Source organism: Saimiri boliviensis, chromosome 2, assembly GCF_048565385.1.
Source record: "Saimiri boliviensis isolate mSaiBol1 chromosome 2, mSaiBol1.pri, whole genome shotgun sequence".
NCBI classification, from domain to species: Eukaryota; Metazoa; Chordata; class Mammalia; order Primates; family Cebidae; genus Saimiri; species Saimiri boliviensis.
In genome coordinates this window covers 122100340-122127535 of record NC_133450.1, presented here as the reverse complement: position 1 = coordinate 122127535, position 27196 = coordinate 122100340, and the positions used below count along the sequence as shown (strand labels likewise).

Below are 27196 nucleotides of genomic sequence, written 5' to 3'. Positions count from 1 at the left end.
CAGGGATCCTGGCTCATCTCTTCCTCCTTCCACAGTCAGCTCTTCCAGATGGCTGCTGAAGCTGACCCCTCCTGACTTGGGATTTTATACCTTTTCTCATTCCCCAAAACTAATGGGAGGGTTTGGCCTCCAGGGATGGATGGGTAAGGGTGAATTCCAAAGCAAGGGAGCTTTATTTCCCCTGATACTTGTCAAACCAGCCCCCACTGAACTATGTGCTGCTGTTGATTGGGATGATGATCACAACGGCAGAGCAGGTGGATGTCGTGCTGTGTGGAGGAGACACTCTGAAGACTGCAGTGCTTAAGCCAGAAGAAGGCATCCTGAAGACTGCCATCAAGCTCCAGGCTCAAGTCCAGGTCAGACACTCACCCCCAACCACCCAAAAATAAACAAAGGACACAGGCCTGGGAATAGCCCAGGTACATTTGGTAAAGGCACAGATATACATAGCTCTGAAGATTTCCCAAGCAGTGTTTGTCACTTACTGTGCAACCACATAACATGAAGTCTCTTTCCTTCAGGAGTTTGAGGAAAAGAATGAATGGTCCCTGAATACTTTTGGGAAATACCTGCTGTCTCTGGCTGGCCAAAGGGTTCCGGTGAGTATTGCTCAATCTCTGAGAAACCCTCTCTCCCCATCATTTTATTCTATAATTGATATATATATAAATAAAATTTTTGGACCTTTAAAGCTGATTTCTCGAACCATGTACAATATTCAGATCATCTGTCTACTGACTACAACCCCCCTACTCAGTGGTGTGCTGGTAAATGTCTGACAACCAGCTGTCTGGAAAAATAAGCCTTGGTTAATACCATCTGCTAATTTCCATGGTATAAACAGTCACTACTGAGACTGATTTCAAACTCCCAACATGATGCTACTGAACACAGAGTTGGGAAAAAATGTTCAGGAGCACACCACTGTGTAGTATTCCCACAATCCTGGTACAGTAGATGTAAATAAGGATGAGTAGATCATAGTAAAATGTAAAATTATTAGGAAGTTATGCATTTTGAATATTTATTAAATTTGTTTTATTTTCTGATTTTTTATATTTTGAGACAGGGTTTCACTCTGTTGCCCAGGCTAGAGTGAAATGGCCCGATTATAGCTCACTGCAACTAAAACGCCTGAGCTCAAGTGATTCTCCTGCCTCAGCCTCCCGAGTAGCTGGGACTACTGGTGTGTGCCAACGTATCTGGCCATATTTGCTTAAATATAACTTATTTGATTTTTTAAACATATACAATTTAATGTTTAATAATGTCCATCTTTAGAAACTGCTCATAAAATTCCTGAAAATGTAACAATCAGCTCTCTTGAGCCTGAATGAGCCAGCTGCAGCATACCACTGCCCCACTCCAACCTCCAGTTTGATGTCCCCCGGGCTTCCCTCATCCTGTGTGCTCAGGAGAGGCACTCCCATCAGAGTTCTCTTAATCCTCCTGTCCTCAGAAAACTCATATCTTAATGTCCTGGGTCTCTAGCATTCCTCCTCTAGCATCTTCTCCTCTTTCATCTTACAGGTTGACAGGGTCATCCTCTTTGGCCAAAGCATGGATTATGGAATGATAAATGTGGCCAAACAGCTTTACTGGCAGTGTGTGAATTCCAAGTGCCTCTTTGTTGGTATCCTCCTAAGAAGGGCACAGTACCTGTAAGAGTGCTTATCCTTCCTGCCCAGTGTCAGAAATTAGTGGTCTACATTTCCTCTCTACCTCTCCCAAAGCCTAGGACACCCCCACTTGCCAGGTACCTCCCCAACTCTGCCTTCTTACTTCTGTTGCACTTCAGGAAGGTACTTTAGCCTAACTTTGTACCCCTCTATGAGAGTCCACCCTAGCCCTAGCCTAGCACATAACCTGATTAAAGGTGCAGAAGTGGGGTTTCCATCATGGGATGTTAGTGGGCAGTCACTGTGTTCCGGGTACTGTTTGTGATGGTTAGTGACTGCTTCTTCCTTTGGCAGGTCAACAGATTCGAATCCCAATGACGTGACACTCTCAGGCTGTACTGATGGGATACTGAAGTGAGTACAAAATAGACACTGAAGGCTTGGAGACTTTGTTAGAAAGTCTTTAGGAGACTATCTCTATTCCAATCACCTCTTTTTTAAAGTAAGATAGTTTATTCCTCTTTTACAGCCATCCAGGCATAGCAGCAACACAGGGTCACAGGGACCCAGGCACTTTCTTATTGCTCCATCATCCTCAAATACTCAGCTTCTACCTCATGATTCAATATGTCTGCTTCAGCTCCAACCATCTTGTATTCAGCCAAGTTTATATTATATTATATCCAGTAGGAAAGAAGAAGAGTGACATGGGAGATTTCACTGTAAGGAGTTGGTCATGTCATAGTGCTTCTGTTCAACTCTTGATGCAGAGAAAATTACATCTATATAAGCTAAATTATAGAAATCTTTTCATGTTTTTTTCTCTCTCCATTCTTTGCCTTCTTATTTACTTGTTTTCTCTCCTGCCTTTACTTTTGGATACCATCCATTTCCCTTAACTCCTATTAGGAAGCCTCAGGCACATTCCTTCTTCTCCAGGGAACCTTTATGGCTGGCACAGAGCTACTCAAACCCAGACTGGGTGGCTTTAATTTTTACACCTTATTCTAGCCCATTGTCCCTGGCCCAATAGCAAGTTTATGATTACTGTGCACAGCAGGAGAGGCGAGCTGGGCTTCTTCTCTTTTCCTTCATTCCGATGGTTCTGCATCCTCATTTATTTTAAGTGTATAAACTGCTTATGGTCATCTTCTTAAGAAGCTTCAGTTAACTGGTGACCAAACCTAGACATATCTTTCCCCCTGCTGACCTTTTTGGAAGACCTCCCTGATTTTGATCTCTGTTACTCTACTTACATTTATCTTGTTATTTATGTCAGGTTCATTGCAGAGCATGGGGCCTCTCATCTTCTGGAACATGTGGGCCAAATGGACAAAATATTCAAGATTCCGCCACCCCCAGGAAAGACAGGGATCCAGCCTCTCCGGCCACTGGAAGAGGACACTCCAAGCCCCTTGGCTCCTGTTTCCCAGCAAGGGTCAGTCAGTGTTTCTAGGCCTTTGTGTATTGGGGGGGCTGCAGTCAAACTTGGAGAAACTGGGACTGAAATTTTATCTGAAATTTTCATGTTCTCTTCATGAAAGTATGTCTCTTTCTCAGGCAAGGATTTCTCTACCACAGGGAGTTGTCAGATTGTGAGCAAGCCCTTCCTTTCTTTACTGAGCAAAGAAGGTCAGAATGCAAAGAGGATGGCAGACATCATGGCCGTATGGCCAGGGCGTAGGCAGAGGGTTTAGGAGCACAGGTTCTGGCTTTTTCATTGTGGCTTTGCCAAATAGTAGTTTGAACCTGGCCTAGTTGCTTAATTTCTTAAAGGTATAGTTTCTGATTGGTAAAATGGACATAACGTTAGTGCTTACCCCACAGGGTTGTCGTGAACAAACAGTAAGAACATAATTATGATTACTAGAAAAAGGAGAGGTATACAAGAAATAGCAAATGGGGTTTAAATTCCAGGGCCCTACAGTTGAGACCACAAGCAGGTGATTCTCTGAAGGCCTGCTGGGCATCCATCTGCTGTCTGTCTTACCTGCCTGTGCTCAGTACTAAAGGGCGATCATAGCAGTGTCTGTGGATTGGGTGGTGGGACTCATCCCTGGACTGAGCCCAGCCTTCTGCTTATCCCCAGATGGCGCAGCATCCGGCTTTTCATTTCATCCACTTTCCGCGACATGCATGGGGAGCGGGACCTGCTGCTGAGGTCTGTGCTGCCAGCACTGCAGGCCCGAGCGGCCCCTCACCACATCAGCCTTCAGGGCATTGACCTCCGCTGGGGCGTCACTGAGGAGGAGACCCGTAGGAACAGGTGTGGGGGATGCAGAGAAGAGGGGCTGGGTCAGGGATGAGGGGCTTGAGTGGTGGACCTGAGGTGGGCAGGGTTGGGGCTGCAAGAATGGATGAGGATGAAGGTGGGAGTTGCCCCTTGGATACTAACAAGAGCAGCCTACCTTCTCTTTTCTCAGTTGCGAGCCAGGGCCCTGTCTCCCTATTTGTGCTTATGTTTCCTGATACCATGCCCCCAGTGACTCCCACGTGTCCCTATAACCATGCCTACAGACAACTGGAAGTGTGCCTTGGGGAGGTGGAGAATGCACAGCTGTTTGTGGGGATTCTGGGCTCCCGTTATGGATACGTTCCCCCCAGCTACAACCTTCCTGACCATCCACACTTCCACTGGGTAAGGCAGACAGATTTGGAGGAGAGCTGGGGAGGAAACAAAGGTTGGGGCAGAGGCCAGGAGAAGCCACACTCTGTCAGGAACCCTGGGCAGGCAGGTCCTTGAGGCGATGTGAAATACAGGCTGAAGATACTGCAAGTGACCATGCTCTAGATGAGGAAATTCCTTTGAGAAGTACCTCTGGGGTTGACCAAGAGTAAATATAAGAGGGTAGGTCTGTTTAGGTGTTGCCATAAGATAGATCTGGGTCCTGATATCCCTTCTGTCATCTACAAGTTGTGTGCCTTTGTGGAATACAGCTTAATCTGACCTAGCCTCAATTTCTCTACACATTAAAGAGAAGCAATGACATTTACATTAGAGGGTTATGATGCGAATTAAAGGTCTGTAACAGGGCCAGGTGTGATGGCTCATGCCGTAATCCTAAAACCTGGGGAGGCTGAGGTGGTGGATCACCTGGGTTCAGGAGTTCAAGACAAACCCGGCCAACATGGCAAAACCCCGTCTCTACTAAGAATACAAAAATTAACTGGGCGTGGTAGCTACTTGGGAGGCTGAGGCAGGAGAATCGTTTGAACTTGGGAGGTGGAGGTTGTAGAGAGCTGAGATTTTGCCGTTGCACTCCAACCTGGGCAAAAAGAATGAAACTCCATCTCCAAAAAACAACAAAAGCAAAAGTCTGTAACAGAATACTCAGTACATTACAGGCATTCAATAAATGTTAGCTGTTAGTGCCTTCTTCCGGGAAAAAAATAAAAATAACTTAAAAACATTAGCTATTAGCTATATTTTATTGCTTGCAGACGTCTAGAGGGAGGGAGAGAGGAACATCACAGATGAAAGAGGCCTGGGGCCTTGGCAGGTCCGGAGGGAGGATCATGGTGGCCTAGGACTAAACCCACCATCTCTGCCCTCCCCGCAGGCCCAGCAGTACCCTTCAGGGCGCTCTGTGACAGAGATGGAGGTGATGCAGTTCCTGAACCGGAACCAGCGTCAGCAGCCTTCTGCCCAAGCTCTCATCTACTTCCGGGATTCCAGCTTTCTCAGGTACTTTCTGTTGCCTGCAGGGGTGGGGCTCCTTCCCTAGAAGACCAGACAGGCTAGTCTCTCCCCAGTATTCAGAGTATAGAAGTGGAGTGCTGAGACAGCAACAGGACTCAGCATGCTTTTGCAGCCCCATGTCAGCCTTGGTGCTGGAGTCAGGAGATCTCTACTTGAGGAGCTTTGGGAAATCACAGCTATGTCTGGTGGTTGGTGGAGGGAGGCTGTCTGGGGTCTGAATCTATTCCAACTTTTGGGGTCTTTGGTGGTCAGCTCTGTGCCAGATGCCTGGAAATCTGACTTTGTTTCTGAGTCTGAAGAGGCCGCATGTCGGATTTCAGAACTGAAGAGCTACCTAAGCAGACAGAAAGGGATTACCTGCCGCAGGTGAGCTGAGGGAAGTAGGGACCACCTGTACAGAGATGAGATGAGAGGAGCCAGGCCTGCTCTGACCTGGTTGTGCTTGATTTGCCCACAGATACCCCTGTGAGTGGGGGGGTGTGGCAGCTGGCCGGCCCTATGTTGGCGGGCTGGAGGAGTTTGGGCAGTTGGTTCTGCAGGATGTGTGGAATATGATCCAGAAGCTCTACCTGCAGGTCAGCAGAAGCACTGATGACCAGAGGCATGGAGAGGGACATGGGCTGGTCTGGGTTGTCCTGGGTAGGATGTAACTTGGTGGGGACCCTGCGAGTTTTAGCCTGGGGCTCCTGAGGAGCATGGCACCATGGATAGTCACTGACCCATATACCCTCAGCCTGGGGCCCTGCTGGAGCAGCCAGTGTCCATCCCAGATGATGACTTGGTCCAGGACACCTTCCAGCAGCTGCAGAAGCCACCGAGTCCTGCCCGGCCACGCCTTCTTCAGGACACAGTGCAGCAGCTGATGCTGCAACATGGGAGGCTGAGCCTGGTGATGGGGCAGTCAGGACAGGGCAAGACAGCCTTCCTGGTACAGAGTCTCAGGGGCCTGGGCAGGAGGGAGGGAAGGCTGTGTGAGCTGAGGTCAGGCACAGGGAGCTCAAGCATGTAAAAATGTGACCATGTTTTCTGTTCCTGCCCCATGCAGGCATCTCTTGTGTCAGCCCTGCAGGCTGCTGATGGGGCCAAGGTGGCACCATTAGTCTTCTTCCACTTTTCTGGGGCTCGTCCTGACCAGGGCCTTGCCCTCACTCTGCTCAGACGCCTCTGTACCTATCTGCATGGCCAACTGAAAGAGCCAAGTGCCCTCCCCAATACCTACCGGTGGGTATCCCCCAATGAGCTGGCCTTGCTGATGCCCGTGATACCACCCCTGTGTTTCTCTCTCTCCCACTGACCCTGACGTCCTCTCCATGTACAGAAGCCTGGTGTGGGAGCTGCAGCAGAGGCTGCTGCCCAAGTCTACTGAGTCCCTGCAGCATGGCCAGACCCTGGTCCTGATCATTGATGGGGCTGATAGGTTGGTGGACCAGAATGGGCAGCTGATTTCAGACTGGATCCCAAAGAAGCTTCCCCGGGTGAGTGTGAGGAGGTGGGTGTGGGGAGGCGGTCTGGGGAGAAGAAGGGATACAGCAGGGAGGAGAGGGGCCTCTCCAATGTGGTTCTCCTTTTCTTTCTCCCCTCCTGTCCCTTCCCCCAAATATCACAGTGTGTACACCTGGTGTTGAGCGTGTCTAGTGATGGGGGCCTAGGGGAGACCCTTGAGCAGAGCCAGGGTGCCCACGTGGTGGCCTTGGGGCCTCTGGAGGCCTCTGCTCGAGCTCGGCTGGTGAGAGAGGAGCTAGCCCTGTACGGGAAGCGGCTGGAGGAGTCACCGTTTAACAACCAGGTTGGATTCTAGGCCAGGGCTGGTAGTTGTGTGGGGTGAATCTGGGGGCTCTGAGGACCTGGGTGCTGAGGCTGCTAGTGCCTCGCACAGACGTGCTCCTTTGTTTTCTGAGAAACTCTGTCCATGGGAAGTTGTTAATAAGAAATTTGTGATTCCTAATAATGTCACCCAGCCCTCTTTCCCCAGTGAATGGCCTTTCTGGAGCCTCTCGGGGTGAGAGGATGAGTAAAGTGGTTTGTGGTGGGGTAGACTGAGCCACAGGGGTTTTCCTGCAGGGCTGGCTGGGCAGAGCAGTGTGGGAGAGGGATGGTTGTGTCCTGGGGTGATGCTGTGGACCTGCTGCCTGCTGGGGACTCTCAGAGGAGGAGATGCCTTGCAGAGGGGCTGGTGCTGGGGTAGAGGGCTGGCTGCAGGCCGGCTTCCTGGTTCACACGCTGAGTCCTGAGTCTTGTCAGTTGCGACTGCTGCTGGTGAAGCGGGAATCAGGCCGGCCACTCTACCTGCGCTTGGTCACCGATCACCTGAGGCTCTTCACGCTGTATGAGCAGGTTGGTTCTCCTCACCTTCCAAGTCCTAATCACCACTTCCCATCCTCTCTTCAGCTGCTGTGTCTCATCCCCATCCCACGTCCTTTGCTGTCTTGTGATCGCCCACCCCCATCCTTGTCTCACACCTTGCCTCACTTCTCTCCCACTCTGTTGTTGACTTTTTCATTCCTCCCTACTGTCCTCCTGCTGTCCCTCCTCTATCCCACAACCCAAGCTGCTTTTCCTCCCGCCACACTGACTGAGGCTGTCCTCCCGCCATCCTAGGTGTCTGAGAGACTCCGGTCCCTGCCTGCCACTGTCCCCCTGCTGCTGCAGCACATCCTGAGTACACTGGAGCAGGAGCATGGACCTGATGTCCTTCCCCAGGCCTTGACCACCCTAGAGGTCACACGGAGTGGTCAGTGCTTGGGGTGGGTTGGGATGCTGAGGGCCCAGAGCTCAGATGACATTGGTTCCATTGGGGTCTCAGCAGGCAGTGCAAGAGACACTGGGTGTGGTGGGGGCAGGGACACTCTGTGGTTAGGGGAGGGCCTCAGAGAGCTTGAGTTTTCAGGTTTGACTGTGGACCAGCTGCATGGAGTGCTGAGTGTATGGCGGACACTACCCAAGGGGACTAACAGCTGGGAAGAAGCAGTGGCTGCTGGTCACAGTGGAGACCCCTACCCCATGGGCCCATTTGCCTACCTCGTCCAGAGTCTGCGCAGGTACAGCTGCCCCAGCTGAGCTCCCGCTGACCTCTCTGTGCCTTTCCTTCTTTGAGCCAGGGCTCTCTGTATAGCTTCAAAACCTAGCTCCTAGACAGTGAATGGGCTACTACTACAGCTGTTGCTGTTTCCGCTCTTCGAGGGGGGATTAGGAGTCCACTGCTATGCCAGGTTGCTCACTGACAGGCCTCCTCCTTCTCCTCTCTCCCTTCCTCACATGAGGACAGTTTGCTAGGGGAGGGCCCTCTGGAGCGCCCTGGTGCCCGGTTGTACCTCCCTGATGGGCCCCTGAGAACAGCAGCTAAACGTCGCTATGGGAAGAGGCCAGGGCTAGAGGACACGGCACACATCCTCATTGCAGGTGATTGCAGCCCCAGTCAGCCTGGGCACTGAGTGTGGAACTTGGGCCTGGAGGCCAGGACCACCAACTGGTGCTCCCGTCTGCTGGCCATCTTCCCTGCGGCCTTTGGGAATGCTGCAGGGCCTCTCTCAATATCTCTGTTCATGCAGCTCAGCTCTGGAAGACATGTGATGCTGATGCCTCAGGCACCTTCCGAAGTTGCCCTCCTGAGGCTCTTGGAGACCTGCCTTACCACCTGGTTAGTTCCTAGACCTCATAGACACCTTTTCCAAAGCAAGTGCTTTGGCTGTTCTGGGACCCCTCTCCCTCTTACCATCTCCACCATCACCACTGCGGTTACCCCCTCTCAAACTCCATCTACCTCTTTCCTTTCAGTTTGCCTGCCCTTCTTCAAGTCCTTTGTCTCAGCTCAGATCCTGTCTGTGTATCCAGGTTCTGAAACTAAACTATCCCTTCTCACCAGCCTCTTCATATCCCTAATGAATCCAATCTGACCTTCCCAGCTCCAGAGCAGGAACCATGGCCTTCTTTCGAAGTTTCTTACCAACCTTCATGTGGTGGCTGCACACTTGGAACTGGGTCTGGTCTCTCGGCTCTTGGAGGCCCATGCCCTCTATGGTAAGATGAGTCACTGGGTGGATTCTTCTCTGAGATACGGGACTCCTGGGTATGCTTATGGAGTCCCTGCTTGGGGTTGGGGCGGGGTGTGGGTATAATGGAAAAAAGAGTCATATTTCCATTTCAAGCTGAAAATGCCAAGAAGCATTTCAAAGTTTCTTACCAACCTCCGTGTGGTAGCTGCATACTTAGAACTGGGTCTGGTCTCCTGACTCTCAGGAGACCTTTCACCTAGAATTCTTGGATCAGAGAGTCTCAAACTTTATCTAATTAGAATAAAACTATCTAGGAAACTTGTTCAAATTGCAGATCTTTGGGTCTCCACATTCTGGTTCCCTAGGTTTGGAGTGGGGCCCAAAGCTTTGTACTTTTAACAGATATTCCTGATATAGAGCCAGAGGGCCACACTTTGAGACTTGCCATTGTAGACATACCATATGGTTTTATTTGGTGCTGGGGTTAATGGGGTCCAGCTGGCTTCCCAGTAACATTCTACCTGTCTTTTATAGCTTCTTCAGTCCCCAAAGAGGAACGAAAGCTCCCCGAGGCTGACGTTGCAGTGTTTCGCACCTTCCTGAGGCAGCAGGCTTCAATCCTCAGCCAGTACCCCCGGCTCCTGCCCCAGCAGGCAGCCAACCAGCCCCTGGACTCACCTGTTTACCGCCAAGCCCCGCTGCTCTCCCAGCGATGGCACCTCCAACACACTCTACAATGGCTTAATAAACCCCAGACCATGAAAAATCATCAAAGGTAAGACCTTGACCCCAGGCCCTAGTAAGCCCACCAGAGAACAAGCTACAGCTCTTTCCGAAACTGGAGAATAAGGATGACCAGAAACACTGTGGAGGGGGATCTAGGCACAGAAACACAGACATCGGCTCCTGTTTGCTTTCTCTCTTTTATTTCCTCCCTTTCTTCCTACTCTTTCTCTAGCTCCAGCCTGTCTCTGGCAGTTTCCTCATCCCCCACTGCTGTGGGCTTCTCCGCCAATGGGCAAAGAGCAGCTGTGGGCACTGCCAATGGGACCATTTACCTGTTGAACCTGAGAACTTGGCAGGTATGACAATTAAGGAGGGGCAGAATTTACCCTCTGAAAATCCATGCAGACTGCCCTGAGGCCCTAGACGAGCCAAACACACCTGTTATCACCCTGATTGACTCAGCAACTTTACTCCTTGCATATCAGCTCAAAGGCCTTGGTCAAAAAATAAATCACACAGCAAATATTTGCTGCACACCACCCATTTAAGGCACTGTGCTAAGCATTGCAAGAAACACAGGACGTGGGACATTGTCATTGTCCACCAAGAGGTCAGTTTTGTTGGGAGATAAGACATACAAGGTAAAAAAGGAACCAAAACATAACCATGTAATATAATTAAGACCTGAGTGAGTTGTGCAGTTATAGGAGGACATAGGATAGAGAAGGGCAGGCATTCTTGTTTGAACAAGGAACTGAGCAAAGACACGGGGAGAATTTACAAATTCCCTGTAAATTGCTGGGAATTATGGCAGCAGAGAGTGCTTATGGGAAGCTAATAGTAGATTAGGCTAGAGAGGTGAGTCCTAGAGCCACAGCCTCTCTCTATCTTTCCAGCCATATCCACCCCCTATCCCATGTAACCCCATTTTCTCAGACCCATCAAAATCTTCTGTAACTTGGGGAATAGGTATGGGGTTTGGAATGGGGAAGAAAATGTGGCCCCACTTGGATCACGAGGCCCCCACTTGAACATGTGCCCTCTTGGAACATAAGAGAGCCAAGGACTCATGCCCTTCGTGTCATGGCCTTCTTTTTTGGTGGGGCCTGGAGTGGTAGGACTTGGAGGGCCAAGGGGATGGCCTGAGCTGCAGTTCCTCATTCACTGTCACAGGAGGAGAAGTCTATGGTGAGTGGCTGTGATGGAATCTCTGCTTGTTTGTTCCTCTCCGATGATACACTTTTTCTTACTGCCTTTGACGGGCTCCTGGAGCTCTGGGACCTGCAGCATGGGTGTCGGTAAGGGGTCCTCCCTGCTTATCTTGGAGTGAGGGCCTTCCCCATTTGTTGGAAGCCCCAGGAGAAGGAAATGAGGAGGGAACTGATGGCCAGGAGCCCAGAGGACTGACATCATCTTCCTGGGATAGGGTGCTGCAGACCAAGGCTCACCAGTACCAAATCACTGGCTGCTGTCTGAGCCCAGACCGCCGGCTGCTGGCCACTGTGTGCCTGGGAGGATGCCTAAAGGTAAGACTTGGGGGCTGCAGTGGTCAGAGTGGCCCTGAGCCATGACTCAGCCTAGTGAGGTTGTTTTCTCAGTGTGGCAGAGGCTGTTGACTGCCTGGCCAGAGAAGGTCTTCCCTGCTGAGGGCAGGGTAACTGGACAAGGTGGCTCCTAGAAGTCTGGGACTGAGAAGTTCAGGTATCTCTGTTCAGCATCCTGATTCCTCCTCTCTCTCCCTCAGCTGTGGGACACAGCCCGTGGGCAGCTGGCCTTCCAGCACACCTACCCCAAGTCCCTGAACTGTGTTGCCTTCCACCCAGAGGGGCAGATAGTAGCCACAGGCAGCTGGGCTGGCAGCATCAGCTTCTTCCAGGTGGATGGGCTCAAAGTCACCAAGGTAAGGTCTAGTGTAGCCCTGGGGGGAAGCACAGGAGGACAGGTTGGAGGGTGGCAGATGGCAGACAGCAGCATTCTGGGTCATTTTGGGATTGTGCTGAGAACAGGTCTTGACGTTTCCATTTCTACCTCCCTGCATAGGACCTGCGGGCACCCGGAACCTCTGTCCGTACCTTGGCCTTCAATGTGCCTGGGCGGGTTGTGGCTGTGGGCCGGCTGGACAGTATGGTGGAGCTGTGGGCCTGGCGAGAGGGGGCACGGCTGGCTGCCTTCCCTGCCCACCATGGCTTTGTTGCTGCTGCACTTTTCCTGCATGCGGGGTGTCAGTTACTGACGGCTGGAGAGGATGGCAAGGTCAGGTTGTAGAGGGCTGGTGGTGGGTTATGAGGAGGAGTAGCAAACACAAAGAATATCTGGATGGGGGTGGAGTCCTTTGTTGAGGATACTGTGGAGGAGCTTGGATGGTGGGAGCCACAGGGAGAGGGGTGCTGCAGTGTGTAGGGACAGCTCTCATGAGAAGTCTCTGAAAGGAGGACTTTAATGGGAGTGGCTATAACTCAAAGCAGGGAGGACCAGGTGGTGGAGATGGTATCCTTAATCCCTTTTCTTGGTCCCCAGGTTCAGGTGTGGTCAGGGTCTCTGGGTCGGCCCCGTGGGTACCTGGGTTCCCTTTCTCTCTCTCCTGCCCTCTCCGTGGCACTCAGCCCAGATGGTGATCAGGTGGCTGTTGGGTATCGAGCGGATGGCATTAAGATCTACAAAATCTCTTCAGGTACTGAAGGAGGAATGCGTGGGTTTTTGAGACTTTAGAAAGAGTACAGAGCCTGCCCCCCCAACCCCCTTTCCAAGTGTCATACTCCCTTGTTCTCTCTCATTCTCTAGGTTCCCAGGAGGCTCAGGGGCAGGAACTGGATGTGGCAGTGTCTGCCCTGGCCTGGCTAAGCCCCAAGGTATTGGTGAGTGGTGCAGAAGATGGGTCCTTGCAAGGCTGGGCACTCAAGGAATGCTACCTTCAGTCCCTGTGGCTCCTGTCCACACACCAGAAGCCTGTGCTAGGACTGGCCATTTCCCAGCAGCTCTTGGCTTCTGCCTCAGGTACTAATGGACGGTGGGCAGGGTTAACAAATCACTTTTCCTTTAGTTTAGTTTAGTTTTGTTTTGTTTTAGATAGAGCTTTACTCTTGTTGCCCAGGCTGCAGTGCAGTGACGCGATCTCAGCTCACTGCAACCTCCACCTCCTGGGTTCAAGCGATTCTCCTGCCTCAGCCTCCCGAGTAACTGGGATTACAGGTGCCTGCCACCATGCCCAGCTAATTTTGTATTTTTAGTAGAGATAGGGTTTCACCATGTTGGTCAGGCTGGTCTTGAACTCCTGACCTCAAATGATCCACCCACCTTGGTTTCCCAAAGTGCTAGGATTAGAGGCATGAGCCATCGCACCTGGCCAACAAATCACTGTTCCTTTTAAAGACACTGATACCTTTCTCCAAGTTGTATGCATATTAGTATGAAAATACACATATGTGATTTTGTTTTACAACTTTCAAAGTGCTCTCAGTTCCTTTATCTTGCATAATCCATTTAGACTGTTTCTTCTTGTTCCTTCACCCTCATTCTGGGACCTCTAAACTCCTAGTAATCCTTTGAGTTTCTGCCCGGTGGGAGACTGCTGTGTAAAGGGATAGGTTTCTCTTAGTAGGAAAGACAGAGAGATATTGAGGTGAAAATGAAGAATAGCCTAGGCCCTCTCTAGGTGGGAGACCTGGTCCTCACAGGTTGTAAGGTGGAAGTGACATTGGACACTTGAGAAGAGGAGGGGTCTGGAGCAGCTGCTGTGGGGAGTGCAGTTAGTGAAGTAGAGATAAGGAACCATGATCCTGGCCTGAACTGTGGAGCGGGAACTGGGAGTGCCAGGCGTTCCTGTCCTGTGTACACACTTGCTGATGACCCTTGTCTAGGGCCTCTCCGAAGTCTTGTGACTCACTGCATCCCTCCCATGGAGCTGTGCCTCAGGTGTCACCCGCAGCCCACATGGCCATTCCTGTCTTTGGCCTGCCAGGGCCTGTCTGGCTTCCTCTTCAGGACGCTGTTCTCTCTCTCTTTTTCTAATGCAGAGGATTTCACAGTGTGGCTGTGGCCAAGGCAGCTGCTGACGCTGCCGCACAAGGCAGAAGACTTTCCTTGTGGCACTGAGCTGCGGGGACATGAGGGTCCTGTGAGCTGCTGTAGTTTCAGCACTGATGGAGGCAGCCTGGCCACCGGGGGCCGGGATCGGGTGAGCTGCAGAAGGATACAACCTTATGGTCTCATAGCTCTTCCAGTTCCTAGTTCTTAATAACCCATTTCCCATTGCTTCTTCCTGCTTTTTGTTTTGCCAAATCTAGTATAGATCTGTCTATCTGTGCTTCCTTGCACCCCCTCTTTCCTTGAAATTTCTTGACTGAAATGGCCCCAGGGTTCCCATCCTTCCTTTTTTCCTGATTTCTCCCTCTCCTTGGTACCTATCCAGGGTCTCCTCTGCTGGGATGTGAGGACACCCAAAACCCCTGTTTTGATCCGCTCCTTCCCTGCCTGTCACCGTGACTGGGTCACTGGCTGTGCCTGGACCAAAGATAACCTACTGGTGAGTAAAGGGGCAGGGGTGGCCTGGAGCCCAGCTGGGTTCCTGGGGCAAGACAACACTCCTCATCTCATCCTTTTTCTGGCACCCATTCATAATAGTAATAGCTAATATTTGTCAAACTTGATATGAGCCAGGCATTAAACTAAGCTCTTTTCATATATTGCTACATTTAATCTTTACAACACCCCTATATACTCCTTTTATCTCTATGTCACAGACAAGGAAATTGAACTCAGAACATTTCCAAGGTCAGTGATGAAGCTGAGTCAACGAACTTTCTAAAAGAAAGCCCAGGGTTGAGCACGGTAGCATGGTAGCTCACACCTGTAATCCCAGCACTTTGGGAGGTCAAGGCAGGTGAATCACCTGAGGTTGAGAGTTCGACACCAGCCTGACCAACATGGTGAAACCCCCTCTCTACTAAAAATGCCAAAACAACAACAACAACAACAACAAAACTTGGCTGAGTGTGGTGGCACACACGTGTAATCCCAGCTACTCAGGAGACTGAAGCATGAGAATCGCTTGAACCTGGGAGGTGGAGGTTACAGTGAGCCAAGATGGCAACACTGCACTCCAGCCTGGGCAACAGAGTGAGACCCTGTCTCAAAAGAAAAAAAAAAAGAAAGCCCATACTTGTTACAAGAACATAGTGCTATCTCTCTAGGCTTTGAGATGCCCTGGCCCTGTAGGTAAATGGTACTGCTGGGATTTTTTTGTCCCCTGGCACAAAATGAGTCTCAAATTACACCCTCAGTGTTGGTGAAGCCTACTTTCGCAATACAGGGTCCCCACTTTGTTCTCAAAAAGAAAGGAGAAAGAAAGAAACATCAATTGAATAGACTTGTCATAGTCTGTCCTACGAGGTAGCCAGATCTTTCCTTGGCACTGTAGATTGTCCACCTTTATGTAGATTTGTTGACTAACATTATGTTAATAATGTGAACAATAGCTACTATTATATGGTCACTGTGTGCCAGGCAGCATGCTAAGTCCTTTTTATTTTTCTTTTTGAGACAGAGTTTTGCTCTTGTCACTCATGCTGGAGTGCAGTGGCACAGTCTTGGCTCACTGCACCTTCCACCTCCCAGGTTTGAGCAGTTCTCCTGCTCAGCCTCCTGAATAGCTGGGATTATAGGCGCCCACCACCCTGCCCAGCTAATTTTGTTGTATTTTTAGTAGAGACAGGGTTTCACCATGTTGGCTGGGCTGGTCTCAAACTCCTGACCTCAGGTGATCCACTTGACACGGCCTCCCAAAGTGATGAGATTACAGGCATGAGCCACCCTGCTCAGTGTAAGCTCAGTTTAAGTCCTTTATGTAGATGCATTTAGTGCCACAACCATCATATCCGATAGGTATATTATTATTATTATTTTTTGAGATGGAGTTTCACTCTTGTTACCCAGGCTGGAGTGCAGTGGCGCGATCTTGGCTCGCCGCAACCTCCGCCTCCCGGGTTCAGGCAGTTCTCCTGCCTCAGCCTCCTGAGTAGCTGGGATTACAGGCAGGGGCCACCATGCCCAGCTAATTTTTTGTATTTTTAGTAGAGACAGGGTTTCACCATGTTGACCAGGATGGTCTCGATCTTTTGACCTCGTGATCCACCCTCCTCGGCCTCCCAAAGTGCTGGGATTACAGGCTTGAGCCACTGCACCCAGCCCCCGATAGGTATATTATTATTACACTCACTAAATAGTTGAGAAACCTAAGGCTCAGTAGGAAAAACAGATTACAAAGCACAAAGTAATGAGGGGTGGATCTAGGATTTGAACCCAGGCTCTTAATTACGTGGCTTACTGCCTTCCACACTCTATGGTAAACATACAGAAATGCTGGAGGGATGCTGATAATCCCATTGCTCTCTCATTTCTGACTCTGCAGATATCCTGCTCCAGTGATGGCTCTGTGGGGCTCTGGGACCCAGAGTCGGGACAGCAGCTTGGTCAGTTTCTGGGTCATCAGAGTGCTGTGAGTGCCGTGACAGCTGTGGTAAGAAGGCAATGGAGAGCTTACTGGGGTCTCTGGGAGGTATAAGGGGGCTTTGGGAGACTGGGTGCATTGAGTATCTTTTATCAGAGGCAAAATGAGCATAAAGAATGAAGTGCTTTGGGAGGCCAAGGCTGGCAGATCACGAAGTCATGAATTAGAGACCAGCCTGACCAACATGGTGAAATGCCATCTCCACTAAAAATACAAAAAAAAAAAAAAAAAAAAAAAATAAGCCAGGTGTGGTGGCATATGCCTGTGATCCCAGCTACTCAGGAGGCTGAGGCAGGAGAATCATTTGAACCCGGGAGGTGGAGGTTGCAGTGAGCCGAGATTGTGCCACTGCGCTCCAGCCTAGGAAACAGAGCGAGACTCCATTTCAAAAAAAAAAAAAAAGGGGAAAAAAAAAGCAAGAAAGGAAAAAAGAATGAGATGCCTGGAAATTAGGCAGCACAGTAAGACCCCATCTGTATAAAAAATAAAGATAAAAATTAGCTGGACACCATGGCGCATGCCTGTAGTTCTAGCTACTCAGGAGGCTGAGGTGAGAGATCACTTGCGTTTAGGAGTTCAAGGCTACAGTGAGCTATGATCCAACTACTGCACTTCAGCTTCCAGGATGAAAGAGTGAGACCCTATTGCTAAAAAAAGAAGTAGAAAAAGAAAATAAGATACCGGGGACTGGATTATGGTGTTGAAGCTAAGGGTTGGTGTAAAGGGAGAGAGGGGAGCATGAAAACACAGCATCTTAGTATCATAACCTTGAGGCAGTCCTGAGCCACCCAACCTCACTGTTCCTGACTTCTCCTCCCTCATTGACATTTTCCATGTCCCTGATGCTCAGTCCACCTCTGTGGAGGAAGTTCTGTTTCCCATGTCCTGCTCAATATGACTCTGCTCTGATCTTGTGCTCTGGGGGCAGGAGGAGCACGTGGTGTCAGTGGGCCGGGATGGGACCTTGAAAGTGTGGGACCATCAAGGCGTGGAGCTGACCAGCATTCCTGCCCACTCAGGACCCATTAGCCACTGTGCAGCTGCTCTGGAGCCCCGCGCAGGTAACAAAACGTCAGCCACCTCCCCTTCCCTGCTGCCTCTTCTTTTCTCCCTGCTCCATCCCTTCTTCTTACTCAGTCTCTGTATATTATCAGCTGGACAGCCTGGATCAGAGCTTCTGGTGGTGACCATTGGGCTGGATGGGGCTACACGGTTATGGCATCCACTCTTGGTGAGTTCCTGCAAGGACCAGGGTCAGTGGAGGTAGGGAAGATACGTGGGATAACTTTGTGTTGTGCCCACTCCCATGAGCCCATCTCCATCCCTTCCTGCTAGGTGTGCCAAACCCACACCCTCCTGGGACACAGTGGCCCAGTCCGTGCAGCTGCTGTTTCAGAAACCTCAGGCCTCCTGCTGACTGCCTCTGAGGATGGTTCTGTACGACTCTGGCAGGTTCCTAAGGAAGCAGGTGAGTGAGACATGGAAAGAGACAGGGTATGTTACTGGTACAAAAAAGGTCGAGGGTAGCCTGATAATCTCTTATCCCAGCAATATCTTAGCTCCTAATGAAACACTTCCTTTCTTCTCCAGATGACACATGTATACCAAGGAGTTCTGCAGCCATCACTGCTGTGGCTTGGGCACCAGATGGGTCCATGGCAGTATCTGGAAATCAAGCTGGGAAACTAATCTTGTGGCAGGAAGCTAAGGCTGTGGCCACAGCACAGGTGAGTCGGTGTACCCTAAGTTCTTCATGTAAATTCTTCCCTGGCTGTGTATTTACTCGGGGTTAGAGGTTGCATATCTGGCTGGGAGGGAAAAGATGGTTCATCCTGGCTCGTCAGAAGCACTGAATTGAACTTGTTGTGTATACCAGGCTCCAGGCCACATTGGTGCTCTGATCTGGTCCTCAACACGCACCTTTTTTGTCCTCAGCGCTGATGAGAAAATCAGCGAGTGGCAAGTGAAACTGCGGCAGGGTTCGGCACCCGGAAATTTCAGGTGAAACAGGCTGATGGGTTAATATGATAGAAACAGTAGTCTTCTCACTCCTGACATTTTACCCAAATTACTACTTCTGAACTAGGTCAATTGGATGTTAGTTACTGAGCAGGACATTATTTTCTGCGTCTGGCAATGTAAGTGAATAATTCTCAGTGCCTACTTGATGTCAAGCACTGGGCCAGGCAATATGAACCAGTTACAGATTAAATTCATTCATTAACTAAGGAAGCTCATTGTAGAGGAATGTGCATATAATTAAACCACCAGCACTATTCAGACTGACTAGTGCTATAATGAAGATACACACACACACACACACACACACACACACACACACACACACACATTCCTGGGGCTTCAAAATTTGAGAATTGTGGAAAGGAATTGGTATTTAAGGATGGACACTTAGAAAATGAGTAGGAGTTTTCTGGACCAGCAAGAGAAGAGAACAGTGTTTCAGGAAGAGGAAGGAACATGTACAGAAGATATGGAGCTATTGATAGTGTGTAGTGTATTCTGGATATAGCCAGGTCCTTGGATTCCTGTTGGGAGTAAGGGAAATTGGACTGAAAAGATAAACTGGGCTCAGGCTATAGAGGACACAGTGCTAAGAATTTTGAGTGGAATAATTATCTGGATTTTATAAAGAGAACTCTGGTGGCAGTATGGAAGATGGATGGTAGTAGAGAGATACTAAAGTTAAGGAGACCATATTTACACCTGTAGCTATTGCCTAGAAAAGACATAATGTGGGCCTGACCCAGGCTGTGGAGATGAGAAGGGAACATACAGATTTAGGCATGTGTTGCATCCACAGGCCTTATTGATGAGTTGGAGGTAGAGAGGGAAGGCAAAGCCAAGAATGTTAGTGATTCCTAGTTTGAGCAAGTAACGGGTTGGCATTGGCACTGATGAATACTAACTTTAAAAAAAGCAGAAAATGGAAGAGGATTTTCAGGGAAGGTGATACATTTTGCTTTATACTTCAATCCTGAGGAATTCATGTGGGATTGAGGAGCCTGAGAGAAGTTAACTAAAGTAGGATCTTTCTCTGCCGTGTACTTTTTTGAGCTAGTCTTCACCTGAACCGAATTCTACAAGAGGACTTAGGGGTGCTGACAAGTCTGGGCTGGGCTCCTGATGGTCACTTTCTAATCTTGGCCAAAGCGGATTTGAAGTTACTTTGCATGAAGCCAGGGGATGCTCCGTCTGAAATCTGGTAAGATCCAAAATACCATCTCTTCCTTTTTCTTCTTCTGAAGTAAAAGGAAATGTGAGTTAGTGATTATCCTCAGATTGAGTCCAACTTAAAAGAAAACACTGGAGTCTTAAAGAGAGGTGTTTCTCTCTTTACCTCTCTTTAAATCCTGAGCTTAGCCTATTCCTCTCTTGTAAACCAGGAGCAGCTATAGAGAAGATCCTATGATACTGTCCACCCACAAGGAGTATGGCATATTTGTCCTGCAGCCCAAGGACCCTGGAGTTCTTTCTTTCTTAGTAAGTCCTATTTGAGTGTGTGCTAAAGCAAACATTTGTCTAGGACCAGTATTTTTACACCTTGGGGCCCATCATGGAGGATAGGGGAAGGGAAAGGCAGTTGGTTGCAAATCCTCCTATCCTCCTTCAACTGGAGCAGTTCTAATTTAGGACATTATATATTGGATGCCCATGTAAGATTTCACTGGTACAAGAAAGGACTCTACTGTTTTAAAAAGCCATGGAAGGCCGGGCGCGGTGGCTCAAGCCTGTAATCCCAGCACTTTGGGAGGCCGAGGCGGGTGGATCACGAGGTCGAAAGATCGAGACCATCCTGGTCAACATGGTGAAACCCCATCTCTACTAAAAATACAATAAAACTAGCTGGGCATGGTGGCGCGTGCCTGTAATCCCAGCTACTCAGGAGGCTGAGGCAGGAGAATTGCCTGAGACCAGGAGGCGGAGGTTGTGGTGAACCGAGATCGTGCCATTGCACTCCAGCCTGGGTAACAAGAGCGAAACTCCGTCTCAAAAAAAAAAAAAAAAAAGCCATGGAAAACCATAAACCTAGAAGTTTTCTCAATTGCATTTCTCCCCATGTTTTCTTGTCTTGCCCCTATGAATATTAGCATCTTGAGGGCAAGTACTACACCTTGTTTTTGTCATCAGTCTTAGCAGTTACCTAATAGATGTTCATCGCTTTTCGGATTGAGTGAGCCAAAGCTAGCTGTTCACTTCACATGCAGGTTCCTGGGAGCCTTTTCTTTCTGGGAAGGTTGTTAAATCCTGACCTGCTGCCTACTAAAATTACCTACTAAAGCTTATTCATGACCCATGATTCCACTCCTAAATATATACCCAGGAGAAGGGAGTACATATATTCTCGGAAGCCAGGTACAAGAATCTTCATAGCAACTTTATTCATCATAGCTAAATATTAAAAAATAGAAAGGGGATAAGTAATTTGTGGTATATTTATACAATGGAATGCTACATGGCAAAAAAAATTAATGTGATACTACATGCTGATGAATGGAATAATACAGAAATACCTCATAGACATTATTCTGGGCAAAAGAAGCCAGTTATAAAGGAGGACATGCTATATAATTTCACCTAAATGAAGTTCAAGAACAAGCAAGACTAATTTCGGTTGACAGACATCAGAATATTGTTAGCTTTTGGGGTGATGGTCTGGCATTGACGAGGAAGGGACATAAGGGCAATTTTCTGGGTTGATGGAAATGCTCTATATCTTGATCTGGGTGGTGACTGCATGGGTAGATGTAAATGTAAAAATTCATCACGTTGTATGTTTAAGATCTGTGCACTTGGCCAGGTGCAGTGGCTTATGCCTCTAATCCCAGTACTTTGGGAGGCGGAGGTGGGTGGATCACCTGAGGCCAAGAGTTCAAGACCAGACTGTCCAACATGGTGAAACCCCCTCTCTACCAAAAATACAAAAATCAGCTGGGTGTGGTGGCACGAGCCCATAATCCCAGCTACATGGGAGGCTGAGGTAGGAGAATCTCTTGAACCCAGGAAGTGGAGGTTGCAGTGAGCCGAGACGGTGCCACTGCATTCCAGCCTGAGCAACAGAGTGTGACTCCGTCTCAAAAAATATATGTATGTTTGTGTACTTGATTGTATCTCAGTTATAGTTACCTAAAAATAAAAAAATAATAAAAAAAAGCCTGACCAGCTCAGAGCAGAAAACTGTTGCTTTGTCTGGTACAAGTTGACTGGTATGGGTAGGCTAAACAAAATTACCTATCCTTTCACAGAGGCAAAAAGAATCAGGAGAGTTTGAAGAGAGCCTGAACTTTAATATAAACTTAGAGAATCCTAGTAGGACACTAATATCGATAACTCAAGCCAAACCTGAATCTGGTGAGTGGTAACTGAAGGACCTGAGGAACCTGGAGATGGCCCAGGGTGGATGGCAGATCCCTCAAGGCCTGAGACTTGGCTCTAATTCTGTCCTTAAAATGGCAGAGTCCTCATTTTTGTGTGCCAGCTCTGATGGGATGCTATGGAACCTGGCCAAATGCAACCCAGAAGGAGAATGGACCACAGGTAACATCTGGCAGGTAAAAGTAAACACTCCTGAAACCCAAACTCCAGAGACAGACCAATCTACACGAAGGGAATCGGATGCCAGCATGGACAGCGAGACAATACCACATTTAAATACACGGCAGCGTAGAAAGGTGAGTTTGAAAGAAGAGTCAGAAATATTAGGGGAGGAGGGCTATAGGTCTGACATAGCACACTTTGATGGTTCCTGAGGAGGGGCCCCTGAAAACTCACTATCCTGCTCTCCTCCTTCCTCTTTGAGATTCACTCGGGCTCTGTCACAGCCCTCCATGTGCTACCTGAGTTGCTGGTGACAGCTTCAAAGGACAGAGATGTTAAGATATGGGAGAGACCCAGTATGCAGCTGGTAAGTGTGTGTACGTGTGTCTGTGTCTGTGTCTGTGTGTGTGCATACCTATCCCAAAGGGATGTCACAAGACAGCAACCTTAGGGTAAGAAAGGGTCAAACATCAAAATTCTGTTTTCTTCAATCACTTGCAATGTGTGACCAACCTATTTCTAAATAAACAGAATTAATGTGAGAAAAAAATAAGTAAGGAGGCCCTAGGCTTTAGCCCTCACCTCCTCCATTTTTGTTCCCATTGTAGCTGGGCCTGTTCCAATGCGAAGGGTCAGTGAGCTGCCTGGAACCCTGGCTGGGCGCTAACTCCACCCTGCAGCTTGCCGTGGGAGACATGCAGGGCAATGTGTACTTTCTGTCCTGGGAATGAAGATGTGCTACTCAGGGGAAGGATGATACCCCTTGTGCTAGAGATGCAAAGCCCGAAGACACTGATGGCTTTTAATAATTATAAAATTAATAATTTCTTAATAATTATAAAGTGTGGCCGGGCGCGGTGGCTCAAGCCTGTAATCCCAGCACTTTGGGAGGCCGAGGTGGGTGGATCATGAGGTCAAAAGATCGAGACCATCCTGGTCAACATGGTGAAATCCCGTCTCTACTAAAAATACAAAAAAATTAGCTGGGCATGGTGGCACGTGCCTGTAATCCCAGCTACTCAGGAGGCTGAAGCAGGAGAATTGCCTGAACCCAGGAGGCGGAGGTTGCGGTGAGCCAAGATCGTGCCATTTTACTCCAGCCTGGGTAACAAGAGCAAAACTCCATCTCAAAAAAAAAATAAAATAAAATAAAAATAAATAAATAAATAAATAAATAAAGTGTCAAAACATCTCAAGTGTAGACCTGCCTGTATTCTCACGTGGATTCAGAACAGGAGGGAAGTATATGGATATTCTAATGTGTGTCTTTTCTAATTTAACATTAATCGTTACTAGAACGACAAGAAAGTGAATGAAATCTTAAGTAGGTACTCTCTGAAACTAGGTTTAGAATTCTTGCGTTACTTGTGGACCCTAGGACCCTAGGGTGCCATTCTTGCCAGGAGGAAGAATGAGAGCAGTGTCGGCCAACATTCAGTTTGAACAGAGTGGTTCATCGGGAAAGAATGAAGGAGGGAGAATCAGTCAGTCATGCATCAGGGCATTTAGAACTGGAATAGAGTTAGGATAACATTACATTACATTCCTCTCAGAAACAGCCCTTTTTTCAGAACTACCCAGATGAGAGGTGAGGAGTCAAGCCATTGAAAGTAGAACAAACCTGGTTTTCCCAACTTTTGACACTTGACTTTCAAACTTTAGTCAGTATAGTAATTGGCATTCTCAGAAGAGATCACAAAAGTGTCTTTCTCTCTCAAATTGAAATACACAAAGATTAAAACTAAAACTAATTGAGAGGTGGCACAATCATAGCCATGAACTCTGATTTTCTTTTTTTTTTTTTTCCTTTAGAGATGGGGTTTCTCCATGTTGGTCAGGCTAGTCTCAAACTCTAACTCCTGACCTCAGGTGATCCGCCTGCCTCAGCCTCCCAAAGTGCTGGGATTATAGGTGTGAGCCACTGCACCTGGCCTGATTTTCTTAATAAAAAAACTTACTATTATTTTTTGTTTTTTGAGATGAAGTCTGGCTCTGTCTCCCAAGCTGGAGTCGTGTTGTGATCTTGGCTCAGGGCAACCTCCACCTCCTGAGTTTAGGTAATTCTGCTGCCTCAGCCTCCGGAGTAGCAGGGATTATAGGCACCTGCTACCATGCCCAGCTAATCTTTGTATTTTAGTAGAGACGGGATTCACCACGTTGGTTAGGTGGGTCTCGAACTCCTGACCTCAAGTGATCCACCCACCTCAGCCTCTCAAAGTGCTGGGATTATAGGTATGAGCCACCATGCCTGGGCCATAAAAGAACCTTCTTATATTCCTAAAATTCAATCACATGGAACAATCTATTGAGCAACCTAGCCTTTGCTTAACTTTCCTCCTCATTATTCCAGTCTTAGCTGGGGTGGTTTTGTAGAATTTTCAGAGCATGGAAGACAGACTTCCTCCTGCCCTTGGCCCATGCTTTTAGGAGAGCAAAAGGCAAAATATTTTTTGAGACAGAGTCTCACTCTGTCTCTCAGACTGGAGTGCAGTGGTGTGATCTCAAGCAATTCTCCTGTCTCAGCCTCCTGAGTAGCTGGGACTACAGGTGCACACCACCATGCCTGGCTAATTTTTGTATTTGTAGTAGAGATGGAGTTTCACAATGTTGGTCAGGATGGTCTTGAACTCCTGACCTCTTGATCTGCCCGCCTCGGCCTCCCAAAGTGCTGAGATTAGAGGCATAAGCCACTGCACCCAGCCAATCTTGACACTTAAAAATTTATTTATTTTTTGAGGCAGGGTCTGTCTGTTGCCCAAGCTGGTATGTGGTGGTACAATAACAGCTCACCAAAACCTCTACCTCTAGGGCTCAGTGATCCTCCTGTCTCAGACTCCCGAGTATCGAACCACTGCACTCCAGCCTGGGCAACAAGAGTGAACAATATTGTAGTGTTCTTCAGTTTGGTTTTATTTTCTTTTTCTTTTTTTCATGAATAGGCTGAGATTACGGATTTAAAGGAAGAATTCAAGAGATGATGTACTTTATTGCATCTTTATTGGGTACATATGGTATTAACAAAACTTATAACTGGTGTTAACCCTGATCGCTTTTGAAGTGGTATTTGCCAGGTATTTTTGCTGTACCTTTTTCATATTCTGTTAGAAGCAAGTCACTAGGTCCAGCCCATACTCAAGGGAAAGGAAAGAAAACCTCTAGAAGAGAGAGGTATCAAATAAATTTATATATCTTAAGGTAGGTTTTTTGAGGCTATGCAAGTATCATTTTCCTGACTAATCTTAGCATTCATCGATGGATCTTGACTGCAATATTATTATTGTGGTTTTCTAATCATGATTGTCTATTCCTCTCCATTTTCCCTAATATTTTGTTTCCCTTTGACTGACATTTATTTACTGAAATTCTTTTTATTTTTTTAAGACTGGGTCTTGTGCTGTGACCCAGGCTGAAGTGCAGAGACATTGATCATAGCTTATTGTACTCATACTCCTGGGTTCAAGCGATCCTCCTGCCCCAGCCTTCCAAGTAGCTGGGACTACAGGCATGCCTCACCATGCCTGGCTTTTATATTTGTAAAGATGAGGTCTCACTATGTTGTCCAGGCTGATCTTGAACTTCTGGCCTCAAGCGATCCTCCCACCTTGGCCTTTCAGTGTCGGGATGACAGGTGTGAGCCACTACACCTAGTCTGAAATTCTGAAGGGAATTTTATCCTTTCCTACCAATTTATGTATTCAATTATTTACTTGTATCAGCATAAATGCATGAGTATTTTTTTTCTTTAGGAGCCTCTTGAATTTTAATACCAAAACTTCATTATACTTATATTTCAATACCTTTTTATAGCCAATGTTTACATAGGATAAAAATATATACTTAGAGCCTGACATGGTGGCTCACGCCTATAATCCCAACACTTTGGGGGGCCAAGGTGGGTGGATGACAAGGTCAGGAGTTCCAGACCAACCTGGCCAACATGGTGAAACCCCATCTCTACTAAAGATACAAAAAATTATCTGGGTGTGGTGGTGCACACCTGTAATCCCAACTACTCAGGAAGCTGAGGAAGGAGAAGATAGAAAGATATTGGTCTATAGTTTTACTTTCTTGTGATATCTTTATCTGGTTTTGATTTCATACTGCCTTTTGCAATTAGTTGCAAAGTATTTCCCTCTCTTCTATTCTTTGGAAAATTACGTCGTCTGCTTCAGTTTTAATAGCATGTTACTTCAATGAGTACACATATTTGACTAGTTCCTTATCTATGGATCTTTTTGTGTACACCAATGCCTCAGTGACATCTATGCAAACATATAAGTTTTAGGTCAGAGGGCATGTACATTTCAAATTTTGATAGATATTCAAAATCTGGTTTCTAAAAAGTTACATGTATTGTGGCTTTGTGACAGTCTTCCAAAGGCTTCCCAATTTTTGGACATGTGGTAAATCCTAAGATGTTAAATAGTTGGAGACCCAGGCTGCAGTGATACATCTGAAAAAGGCAAGTGACTATGTATGGATGGGAAAGAAAAAGATAACTTAGCCTTTGTTGCCTCTACCCTTCCTGCAATAATACTAAACAAATTCCAGTTTGCAGAAAAATTGAATTAAACTGGTAAAAGCATTAGCCCCACCCATTAGTATCTCTCAATGCACAGATGCCACTAAGAACAAGATACTGAATAACTTGCAGAGCAGTGAGTACTTTCTGTCCTGGAAATGAAAATCTACTAATATCAGAAGAAATAAGTACTTGGAGAAATAAAGCCCAAAGAAGCCAGTGGTAGAGTTGTACAGTTTTTTTTTTTGAGACAGAGTTTCGCTCTTGTTACCCAGGCTGGAGTGCAATGGCGTGATCTTGGCTCACCGCAACCTCCGCCTCCTGGGTTCAAGCAATTCTCCTGCCTCAGCCTCCTGAGTAGCTGGGATTACAGGCACGTGCCACCACGCCCAGCTAATTTTTTTGTGTATTTTAGTAGAGACGGGGTTTCACCACGTTGACCATGATGGTCTCAATCTGTCGACCTCGTGATCCACCCGCCTCGGCCTCCCAAAGTGCTGGGATTACAGGCTTGAGCCACCGCGCCCGGCCAGAGTTGTACAGTTTTTATTATATAAAGTATCACAAAATTCA

At 47.9% G+C, this 27196-nt stretch overlaps 1 protein-coding gene across 6 annotated transcripts in view; it reads left to right on the top strand.

Moving 5' to 3' along the window:
* TEP1 (telomerase associated protein 1) overlaps positions 1 to 27144 on the top strand; it is a 60739-nt gene extending 33595 nt beyond the window's left edge. For 5 of the 6 annotated variants that reach the window (XM_039462858.2, XM_039462857.2, XM_039462856.2 and 2 more), the window contains 42 exons: positions 201 to 359; positions 525 to 602; positions 1534 to 1664; positions 1977 to 2036; positions 2902 to 3060; positions 3712 to 3888; positions 4140 to 4260; positions 5183 to 5307; positions 5575 to 5688; positions 5780 to 5897; positions 6056 to 6250; positions 6368 to 6543; positions 6641 to 6797; positions 6929 to 7108; positions 7564 to 7656; positions 7921 to 8053; positions 8210 to 8360; positions 8588 to 8721; positions 8871 to 8959; positions 9225 to 9339; positions 9849 to 10089; positions 10273 to 10396; positions 11214 to 11338; positions 11467 to 11566; positions 11785 to 11940; positions 12081 to 12293; positions 12558 to 12711; positions 12822 to 13034; positions 14054 to 14214; positions 14449 to 14562; positions 16447 to 16554; positions 17474 to 17606; positions 17700 to 17776; positions 17881 to 18013; positions 18136 to 18272; positions 18422 to 18546; positions 19625 to 19768; positions 19950 to 20046; positions 21810 to 21915; positions 22021 to 22235; positions 22364 to 22468; positions 22710 to 27144. In XM_039462858.2, coding sequence (XP_039318792.2) covers positions 201 to 359; positions 525 to 602; positions 1534 to 1664; positions 1977 to 2036; positions 2902 to 3060; positions 3712 to 3888; positions 4140 to 4260; positions 5183 to 5307; positions 5575 to 5688; positions 5780 to 5897; positions 6056 to 6250; positions 6368 to 6543; positions 6641 to 6797; positions 6929 to 7108; positions 7564 to 7656; positions 7921 to 8053; positions 8210 to 8360; positions 8588 to 8721; positions 8871 to 8959; positions 9225 to 9339; positions 9849 to 10089; positions 10273 to 10396; positions 11214 to 11338; positions 11467 to 11566; positions 11785 to 11940; positions 12081 to 12293; positions 12558 to 12711; positions 12822 to 13034; positions 14054 to 14214; positions 14449 to 14562; positions 16447 to 16554; positions 17474 to 17606; positions 17700 to 17776; positions 17881 to 18013; positions 18136 to 18272; positions 18422 to 18546; positions 19625 to 19768; positions 19950 to 20046; positions 21810 to 21915; positions 22021 to 22235; positions 22364 to 22468; positions 22710 to 22832 — 5769 coding nt within the window. In that variant the 3' untranslated portion in view covers positions 22833 to 27144. Of the gene's footprint in view, positions 1 to 200; positions 360 to 524; positions 603 to 1533; positions 1665 to 1976; positions 2037 to 2901; positions 3061 to 3711; positions 3889 to 4139; positions 4261 to 5182; positions 5308 to 5574; positions 5689 to 5779; positions 5898 to 6055; positions 6251 to 6367; positions 6544 to 6640; positions 6798 to 6928; positions 7109 to 7563; positions 7657 to 7920; positions 8054 to 8209; positions 8361 to 8587; positions 8722 to 8870; positions 8960 to 9224; positions 9340 to 9848; positions 10090 to 10272; positions 10397 to 11213; positions 11339 to 11466; positions 11567 to 11784; positions 11941 to 12080; positions 12294 to 12557; positions 12712 to 12821; positions 13035 to 14053; positions 14215 to 14448; positions 14563 to 16446; positions 16555 to 17473; positions 17607 to 17682; positions 17777 to 17880; positions 18014 to 18135; positions 18273 to 18421; positions 18547 to 19624; positions 19769 to 19949; positions 20047 to 21809; positions 21916 to 22020; positions 22236 to 22363; positions 22469 to 22709 lie in introns of those variants that run through there. The other variant, XM_039462860.2, reaches the window with a different exon arrangement.
* The last annotated feature ends 52 nt before the right edge of the window (positions 27145 to 27196 follow it).